At 48.5% G+C, this 9982-nt stretch overlaps 1 protein-coding gene and 1 non-coding gene across 2 annotated transcripts; one reads left to right on the top strand and one right to left on the bottom strand.

The window, feature by feature from the left end:
• Nucleotides 1-30: 30 nt before the first annotated feature.
• Nucleotides 31-9502, top strand: TUT1 (terminal uridylyl transferase 1, U6 snRNA-specific). The gene is made up of 9 exons (XM_019954803.2): nt 31-198; nt 1639-1829; nt 4533-4848; nt 5014-5114; nt 5967-6436; nt 7312-7421; nt 7569-7679; nt 7855-7941; nt 8312-9502. Exons 1-9 carry the CDS (start codon nt 117-119, stop codon nt 9457-9459), a joined length of 2616 nt encoding a protein of 871 aa, XP_019810362.2. The 5' UTR covers nt 31-116; the 3' UTR covers nt 9460-9502.
• Nucleotides 5612-5684, bottom strand: TRNAG-UCC (transfer RNA glycine (anticodon UCC)). Its single transcript has one exon. It is a non-coding gene; the product is annotated as a tRNA-Gly (tRNA).
• Nucleotides 9503-9982: the final 480 nt, after the last annotated feature.

Below are 9982 nucleotides of genomic sequence, written 5' to 3'. Positions count from 1 at the left end.
GGCACGTCACTTCCTATTGGACCGGCGGAAGTTGCTTCCCAGAGCGTTGCCATTTGTAGGAGGGAGTTCCGGTCGTGGCTGAGGTGGTTGCATTTTGTTAGTACCGGAGAGTCACGATGGCTGCAGTGGATTCAGATATCGAGCCGCTGCCTCGTGGGGGTTTCCGCTGCTGCCTCTGCCACATCACTACAGCCAACCGTAAGCGGTGGCTACTCGGGGGGCGGTTTAGTTTTTGGGTCCTAGTGAAGATAGGGTTACAGGTCATAGTTCTTGCCAAGTCTGCTGGTAGGGTCTCACTTCCGTTTTCTCTCCGCCGTCCGGAGGGATTACAAAGTGGGGAGAGTCCCAGCACCTTACACCCCAGCGTCCCGGTATCTGAAATCTCCACGACGGAAATTTCGTTATTTTATTCCCTCTTTAACTATCCAACTCTAGGGCGGGGAGAGGGAATTTAGAGAGGTGAAGAAGCTCACAATCTAGAGATGGAGATAATTTTCAATACCCTCTGTTTGGAAAGCTGCAGGATCACAGAGAAGGTAGTAGGGAAAGGAGCCCTACAAGAGGAGCTCCCCAGAGATGGTGAAGTAGCGTGGTGAAGTAGTATACTTCCAAGTATACGTATTTGGAAGGTGGGTTTAGAAAAGGAGACCACGTCCTTTTATGACAGTGCGAGAGGCCCCGTGAAACCTCAGCTTCCACTTCTGAAGTCTGGAATCATAATCTCACCTAAACATCTTTCATTTTTCTTTTTCATTGTGAATGAAAAATGCCCTACCACTGCCCAGTAGGGCAAGCCAGAAATCCAGGGTAGTCTTCTCTGGCCCCACATAACACTTGGTGATGTCAAACAGGTGACTCAAAGGGAAAGAGAAAATTAAAAAGTCAGCTAAGTTTCTCCACATTCATCATGTCCCAGACTCGGGTGAAGTGCTATGTGTGAATAGTATCTATGTGGTAGGAAGTATTAATATCTCCATTTCATACCTGAGGAGACATGAATAGTGAGGTTAAGTTACTTGCCCAAGATTTCATACAGCTTGACAGAGCTAGGATTTGTTTCTTGATAGTGTGACTTCTGATTCTGCCCTTGGAATCTCTGTATTATACTCAGAAATGAAAAGTGGGAGATAGTGTAGGGTCCTGATTTATTTAGTTCACCTATGTATTGAAGTCAGGAGGAGAAAGGGACGACAGAGGATAAGATGGTTGGATGGCATTACTGACTCAATAGACATGAGTTTGAGCAAGCTCCAGGAGTTGGTGATGGGCAGGGAAGCCTGGCAATCCATGGTGTTGCAAAGAGTTGGACACGACTGAGCAACTGAACTGAACTGATATATGACCTAGATAAGTTACCTGTTAGTTTCTTTACCGTGTGCAGGTGTTGCTCTATCTTACACTTAAAGGTGGTTTAAGAAATACTTGTGTACAGCCAGTTCTCCTGGTGACCACTTAGAATGCACCGTACAGACAAATGGACAAGAGAGGAAGCTGAAAGGAGCCAGGACTTTGTTATTCAAAACTCACATTTTCAGCAGCTTGGAAGAATCACTAGGATCTAGGTATGCAGAGAACAAAGTCAGAGTAGGTACACTGAAGCGCGATTCAGATGCTTTTGTTTCACGCTTGTCTTTGCAGAACCCAGCCTTGATGCCCACCTGGGAGGCCGGAAGCACCGGCACCTGGTGGAACTACGAGCTACTCGAAAGGCCCAAGGACTTCGAAGCGTGTTTGTCAGTGGCTTTCCCCGGGATGTGGATTCTACTCAGCTCTCTGAGTACTTCCAGGCATTTGGACCTGTGGCCAGTGTTGTCATGGACAAGGACAAGGTAGAGTGAATGACTCTGGGGGTAAAGAATGAGTCACGTGTGCTGCACACTAGAAGAAACGAGGGAGAGAAACCAGCAGACTGTTTCTGCTGGTTCCTAATGTGACTTGACTTTGCTGGGCACTGCAGTACTTGGGGGCTAGTCCAGCTTTGTGTCTCTCACCCTCACCCCCGACCCCTGCTGGGATTTTATCAGTTTGTCAGACTTAGTCACTGGGGACCTTGTTGGTCATTTATTTATTCTATCAGTCTTTCATTTGCCAAATATTTGTTAATTGCTAATTTTGCACTAGGCTTCCCTGTCAGGGAACTAAGATCTTGGGCAAGTTACTTAACCTTGCTATTCATGTCTCCTCAGATACAAAATGGAGATAATAATAGTACCTACCGGGCATGCATGCTCAGTTGCCTCAGTCATGTCCGACTCTGTGACCCAATGGACTGTAGCCTGCCAAACTCCTCTGTCCATGGGATTCTCCAGGCAAGAATAGTGGAGTGGGTTACCATGCTCTCCTCCAGGGAATCTTTCCAATCCAGGGATCGAACCCCCATCTGCATCTTCTGCATTGGAGGTTGATTCTTTACTGCTGAGCCACCGGGGAAGCCTTAGTACCTACCACATAGATATTCATATATAACACTTGGCTGTGAGTCTGGTACATAGTGAATGTGGGAAAACTTAGCTAATTTTTTAAAGAACTTTATTTTTGGCTGAGCTAGGTCTTCATTGCTGTGCATGGCTTTCTCTAGATTTGGTGAGCGGGGGCTGCCCTTCATTGCAGTGCACGGGCTTCTCTTGTTACGGGGCACAGGCTGTAGGGCACGGGCTTCAGTAGTTGCAGCACACGGGCTCGGTAGTTGTGGCACACAGACTTAGTTGCTCCATGGCACGTGAAATCTTCCCAGACCAATGCATGTCCCCTGCCTTGGCAGGTGATCTTTACCATTGAGCCACCAGGGAAGCCCTTTAGGGTGTTCTGTATAAAAGGTCATGTCACCTGAAAATAGTGATAGTTTTGCTTTTCCTTCCCAATCTGATGCCCTGTATTTCTTTTTCTTGCCTAGTGGTTCTGGCTGGGACTGTGCTAAATAAGAGTGGTGAGAATGAACATCCTTGCTCCCAATTTTAAAGGAATAGCTCTCAATTTTTTACTATTGAGAATGATGTTTACTGTGGGTTTGTCATATATGACTTTTATTACGTTGAAGTACATTCCTTCTATGCCTGTTTTATTGTTTTTATCATAAATGAATGCTGAATCTTGTCATATGCTTTCTCCTGCATCTATTGAGATGATCATATTTTTATTCTTCAGTTTGTTAAAGTATGTGTCATGTTGATTGATTCATGGATGTTAAACCATCCCTTCATCCCTGAAATAAACCCCACTTGATTGTGGTGTATGATCCTTTTAATGTATTATTGTATCGGATTTGTTAATACTTTTTTGAGAATTTTTTCATCTGTGTTCCCCAGAGATAATGGCCTGTAGTTTTCTTTTTTTGTATTGTCTCTGTCTGGTTTTTATATTGGTGACATTGACTTTGTAAAAATAAGTTAGGAAGTGTTCTCTCCTCTTCAATTTTTTGGAGTAGTTTGAGAAGGATAGGCATTAAATTTTTGATGATCCTAGACTTTTGTTTTTTGGGAAATGTTTTGATTACTTTTTCAGTCTCTGTACTAATGATCAGTATTCAGATTTTCCATTTCTTCCTGATTCAGTCTTGGAAGGTTGTATGATTCTAAGAATCTGTCCCTTTCTCTAGGTTGTCCAGTTTGTTGGTGTATGGGTGTTCATCTCATAATATTCTCTTGCCTTTTGTATTTCTGTGGTATCCACTGTTATTTCTCTTCTTTCTTTTCTGATTTTATTTATCAGAGCCTTTGCTCTTTTTTTCTTAGTGAGTCTAGCTAAAGTTTTGTCACAGTACCACACTGTCTTAATTACTACAGAGGGCTCCTTTTTATAAGCAGAATGAGGTTCTAACTTTACCACTGAAGAGAATGTAAAAGAATATGGAATGGGAACTTCCGTGGTGGTCCAGTGGCTAAGACTGTACTCCCAATGCAGAGGGCTTGGGTTCAATCCCTGGTCAGGAGACCAGGTCCCACATGCCATACATAAGACCCAGTGCAGCCAAATAAATAAATTAATTAAAAAAGAATATGGACTTAAAACAAGAAACAGGGTTTATGTGTTTATGTTTACACCTAACACAGTGATCATTACATGGATTCTTAATGTTAAAAGAATCTAATTAAAGCAGGAAAAGTTAGGGGATGAGTTTAGTGTAACCAGTGAAATGTCATTGGGATGACTGGGGTTTGATGAAATAAGTAAAATGAAGTTTTTCAGATGCAGGGTTGGTGAGAATCAAATGTGTGCAATTTGAGTGAGAGAGATAATTGCTTTTCTAAATACGTTCCCCAGCAGGAATTCCCTGGTGGTCCAGTGGTTTAAACTCTGCACTTTCACTGCCGAGGGCAAGGGTTCAGTCTCTGGTTGGGGAATTAAGATTCCATAAGCCTTATGTCACAGCTAAAAAATAAATAAATATGTTCCTTGATGTCCTGGAAATAGGAAGCAAATATTTCCAATTTATAGTGTGGTCCCCATTTTGAAGAGTCCCACCTACTGTTAGACCACATGTTTGGATTCTTGGTTCCAGAACTGTCATCATTGTCCCTGTGGTGGTTTGACAGGGTGTGTTTGCCATCGTGGAGATGGGGGACCTGGGTGCCCGGGAAGCTGTTTTGTCACAGCCCCAGCACAGCCTGGGAGGACGTCGCCTGAGGGTCCGGCCACGGGAGCAGAAAGAGTTCCAGAGCCCAGCCTCCAGGTCCCCCAAAAGAGTGGCCCCCGACAGTCACCAGCTGATCAAAGCACTCGCCGAGGCCCCGGACGTGGAGGCACAAATGGTGAAGCTCGTGGGGCTGAGGGAGCTCTCCGAGGCTGAGCGGCAGCTTCGGAGCCTTGTGGTGGCCCTAATGCAGGAAGTCTTCGCAGAGTTCTTCCCTGGTGAGTCACTGCCCTGCTCTGTCTGAGCCCTCTGTGTCTGCATCCCAGCCTCCCTCAGCTAGTGGTGTTCACTTGCTTGCTTTTCCATCTTTGTGCCACGTTATGTTCTTCTACCACTTATTCCCTGCAGTGTCTCTTGACCTTTATTCTCTTCTCGGCACCCAGGCTGTGTGGTCCATCCTTTTGGCTCCTCCATAAACAGCTTTGACGTCCATGGCTGTGATCTCGACCTCTTCCTGGATCTGGGGGACTTGGACGAGCCCCAGGTATGTGACCGTGGAGGCAGCTGTGAAGAGTTAGTGGGAATGGTCGTATGATGCTGGGCGATCCCTTGACCCCTCATGCCTTAGTTGCTGTCTGTAAAATGGGGATAATGGGACCTGCCTGAAAGGGTTATTGTGATTGGATAAACATGGATGTGATTGGATAGGATAAAATGAAGCGACATGGAATAGGTGACATTTGTAACAGGGGAAAAAAATTTCAAAATGGCAGTAATATCTTACTGGAAGAGAGATATATATATGAAATGACACACAATAGTGGATTATGTTTTTGCTTATCTGTGATTTGTAACATCTAATGTACAGTTTCTGCCTTGGGAGTAGGAAAGGGTTATTATTTTTTAAATAAACTATTTTTTAGAACTGTTTTAGATTCATAGCAAAATTGAGCAGAAAGTATAGAATTCCCATATATCTCTTCCCTGCAAAAGGTTGTTTTTATTTTTTTTGACTGTACCATGCAACTTGCAAGATCTTAATTCCCTGACCAGGAATCAAACCTATGCCCCCTGCAGTGGAAGTGCAGAGTCCTAACCACTGGACCACCAGGGAATTCCTCCTTTAGTCTTATTCAGTCTGAAACAGTTCCTCTACCTTTTTTTGCTTTTCCTGACTGTAATATTTTTGTAAAATGTAGACTGTTTATTTTATGGCATTAAAAGGTTAATTTTAAAAAAGGCTTGTAAGGATTAAAAGAGTTAATACTTTTATAATAAAGCTTTTAGAATAGGGCCCAGCCCATAATAAATTGTAATAGATATATCTTAGAGATGGAATGTTCCTCAGTTAGGGGGCAGCAGGAAAGACAGTTACTCAGCCCATTTCCATCCACAGCCAGCCCCAAAGGCTCCAGAATCTCCCTCCTTGGACTCGGCCCTGGCATCCCCACTGGATCCTCAAGCCCTGGCCTGCACCCCAGCCTCCCCTCCAGACTCACAGCCTCCAGCTTCTCCTCAAGACTCGGAAGCCCTGGACTTTGAAGCCCCTTCCTCCTCACTGGCACCTCGGACTCCAGACTCTGCTTTGGCCTCTGAGACCCTCGCCTCTCCCCAGTCCCTGCCTCCAGCCTCGCCGCTGCAGGAGGACCAGGGAGACGGGGACCAGGGGAAGGCGGTGGAACTGGCAGAGGCCCTGAAGGGGGAGAAAGCAGAAGGGGGAGCCATGCTGGAGCTGGTGGGATCCATCCTTCGGGGCTGTGTTCCTGGAGTGTACCGAGTCCAAACCGTGCCCTCTGCCCGGTGCCCTGTGGTCAAGTTCTGCCATCGGCCTTCAGGTCTCCATGGTGACATCTCCCTCAGTAACCGGTACCTTTGAGGTGGTGGGGGAAGGCCAGCTGGTACTCTGGGGAGGGGGAGGGGGGTGCCCTGCACCAGCTGAGCCTTGAGGTTGTCCTTACTTAGTCCTGTCTCTCTTTCTGACACTTATCTCATGTCTGGCTTTCATTTCAATGTTTGGAAAGTATGTTTCTTGGAATACTGATTTTAAGGACTTAGGAAAGAGTTCCTAAATTGAGTTGGTTGAATAAGTTTGGGAAATGCTAAGTTAACACAGGCCAGTTTCTCCCTTCCCTCCTCTCCTACTTGCTCTTTCCTCCTTCTCACTCCCTGTCTTTGTTTCTTTGCATAGTAAATGTTCTGATCAATCTTATTAATAACATGCTCTGTGACTCTCCAAGACATTTATAGGATGTAGTGTTTCCCAAACACATTTGATGTGTGTTTTTTTCTTTAAGAAGCAACATTCACTTTTTTTTTTAAATTATTTTCGGCTGCACTGGGTCTTCATTGCTTGCAAGGGCTTTCTCAAGTTGGGGTGAGCGGAGCTACTCTTTGTTGTGGTTTGTGGGGTTCTCTTGTTGTGGAGCACAGGCTCTAGGCACGAGGGCTTCAGTAGCTGTGACACAGGGGCTTCGTTGCTCCGAGGCATGTGGAATCTTCCCAGACCAGGGATTAAACCCATGTTCCCTGCATTGGCAGGCGGATTCTTACCGACTGTGCCACTGGGGACATCCCATCTGATGTTCTTTTGTACACACTCTATCCAGATCACGTCAGAGAAACACCTCGGGAAACCCTCTTTGGCCTTCTTCCAGCTGGCCGCCATTACACAAGTCTGGAATGAGAGCTGCAGGGGGTGACAAGCTCCTGAGCCCTGACACCCTGTGTGCCCTCTGTCTTAGGCTGGCCCTGCACAACTCCCGCTTCCTGAGTCTCTGCTCTGAGCTGGATGGGCGAGTACGGCCCCTTGTGTACACTCTGCGCTGCTGGGCTCAGGGTCGAGGGCTGTCAGGTGAGAATGAATCAGGACAGACCGGGGCCTGCGTTGGTGTCTGGGCAGAGGCAGGGATTCGGGGAGGGAAGGAAGCGGGGTTGAGAAAACTGCCAAGGAGGGGGTCAGAACTGCCTCTGATCTAACCAGAATTAATTATTTATGCAGGGAGTGGCCCACTTCTCAATAACTACGCCCTGACCTTGCTCGTGATCTATTTTCTTCAGACCAGGGACCCTCCTGTGTTGCCCACTGTGTCCCAGCTCACCCAGAAAGCAGGTATAGCAGCCCGGCCTTCACCCGCCCTATCTCCTGACCTTCATCTCTCTTCTTCATCTTAGACATACGGAGCTTCCTGGGAATGAGATCTCTGCTGTCACTACCATATCCACCCCCCAAGCCCCCACCCATCTTCCTGCTTACAGGCTGAGCTTCAACTTTTTTACTTTCATAGGCGAACAGGTGGAGGTTGATGGCTGGGACTGTAGTTTCCCCAGAGATGCCTCAAGACTGGAGCCCAGCACCAATAAGGAGCCTCTGAGTGAGTCTGGGGAGCCTGGGAGAGGACTAACAAGTGGTGTTAATGACACAGTTATTGGCACACAGCAGCCTTGTGGGTTAGTTATCATTATTGCCGCTTGACAGATGAAGAAACTGTGCCTTGGAGTAATGAAATGGCTTGCCCAAGGTTATACTGCTAGCAGGGGGAAGGGGGAGTATCTGGGGGGCACTGTGGGGAGAGAGGTTTGACCTCTTGTTTATTAGGATCAGAGGAGCCTGGCTCTGGCACTCCTCTGAGCCACTTGGGAGGGAAAAGGCAAGTCCAGCTCAGGGAATGGCTGTGGCGCAAGGCTGATCTCAGTTCTGGCCTCTAAGGGACCCCTTTTCCCTGCTCTTCCTCTTTCCTCCAGGTTCCCTGCTGGCCCAGTTCTTCTCTTGCGTCTCTTGTTGGGATCTTCGTGGCTCCCTGCTGTCCCTGCGGGAGGGTCAGGCACTATCTGTGGCAGGGGGCCTGCCCTCTAATCTCTCAGAGGGCCTGCGCCTCGGCCCCATGAATCTCCAGGACCCCTTTGACCTGAGTCACAATGTGGCAGCCAACGTGACCAGCCGGGTGGCCGGGAGGCTACAGAACTGTTGCCGAGCGGCAGCCAATTACTGTCGAAGCCTCCAGTACCAGCGGCGGTCTTCCCGGGGTCGGGACTGGGGCCTGCTTCCCCTTCTGCAGCCCAGCTCCCCCAGCTCCATCCTCTCTGCAACACCTATCCCCTTACCCCCTGCTTCCTTCACCCAGCTCACTGCTGTGCTGGCCCAGGTGTTAAGGGAAGCCTTAGGGTGCCATATAGAACAGGGAACCAAGAGACTGCGGTCAGAGGGAGGTGGCCCTGGGGAGCCCCCCCAGGGAGGGACAAGCAAGAGAGCAAAACTAGATGGACAGAAAAAAAGCTGTGAGGAGGGGCCAGAGGAGCAGCAGGGATGTGCAGGGGAGCATGGTGAAGATGGCGTGGAAGAGATGGTCATAGAGGTTGGAGAGTCGGTGCAGGACTGGGTGATGCGGAGCCCTGGGCAGCTGGGGGAGCTGCCCCTGATGACCGGAAAGCATCTAGCCACCAGAGAAGAGGGGCAGTCAGGCACCGCAGCGCTGGCCAAGCAGGGGCCCAGAGGACCTGAGGCAGCCTGCGAAGGGTCTCAGGCCGAGGCCGAGAAGCGGGTGTCGCTCACAGTGAGCTGGCGCTGCGCCTTGTGGCACCGTGTGTGGCAGGGGCGGAGGCGTGCCCGGAGACGCCTGCAGCAACAAATCAAGGAAGGAGGTGGATCTGGTGCTCGCTCGGGAGCAGAGTGGCTGGCAACTGAGGCTCAGGTCACCCGGGAGCTGCGGGGACTGAGCAGTACTGAACAGAGGCCAGAGGCTGAGCCACTCCTGACCTTCGTGGCATCCACCTCCCAGGCTGACCAGAGTCTCACTGTGACCCCACTCCAGGATTCTCAAGGCCTGTTCCCTGATCTCCATCATTTCTTACAGGTTTTCCTCCCTCAAGCACTTCGAAACCTGCTTAAGTGAAGATGGGAACCCTGAAAGGCAATAAAGCTGCTAGTTTAATGAACACTAGTTTCCTCTATTTCCACCTGGTGATGATACTCCTTCCCCACTAAGTGCTTAGTGCAGCCTCAGAGGTACCTTGTCTTGTCACCCTAAAACAGATCTGTCTCCCAGGCTGTTTCCTTTCATGCCCAGGGCAAGTGATTGGCACCTGGACCCCCTCAGTACTGAGTTCTGGAAAGATGGAGTGCTGGGTGGTGGCTTGAGCTGCACCTGGGAAGAACCGTTTCCTTCCTCATTTACATTACTACCCAGATTATGAATGGTGACGGGGCTTGAAATTTGGGTTCAGGGTTATAAGTCCATTCTCTTCATATTGGGTAAAAAATGTTCAGATCTGAGCACAGGTAAAGGACAACCCCTCATTTGAACTGTCAGCCCCTCCAGGGTGACAGGACTTGGCTGTGTTCTTCCTCAGTCCCTCCTCTGTTGCGGATCCCGGAAGAGTGCCTCTTCTCTTATTAACAGCATCTCTGAGCTGCAA

The sequence above is a fragment of the Bos indicus genome, chromosome 29 (genome assembly GCF_029378745.1).
Source record: "Bos indicus isolate NIAB-ARS_2022 breed Sahiwal x Tharparkar chromosome 29, NIAB-ARS_B.indTharparkar_mat_pri_1.0, whole genome shotgun sequence".
Taxonomy (NCBI): Eukaryota; Metazoa; Chordata; class Mammalia; order Artiodactyla; family Bovidae; genus Bos; species Bos indicus.
Note: the sequence above shows the minus strand (reverse complement) of the source record. Positions and strands in the feature narration are given on the sequence as shown.

Coding starts and splice junctions, on each gene's coding strand:
- TUT1 (XM_019954803.2), top strand. CDS start 117: ATGGCTGCAGTGGATTCAGATATCGAGCCGCTGCCTCGTGGGGGTTTC. Junction 7,422..7,568: donor TCAGGGTCGAGGGCTGTCAG/GTGAGAATGAAT, acceptor TTATTTATGCAG/GGAGTGGCCCACTTCTCAAT. Junction 7,680..7,854: donor CCAGCTCACCCAGAAAGCAG/GTATAGCAGCCC, acceptor TTACTTTCATAG/GCGAACAGGTGGAGGTTGAT.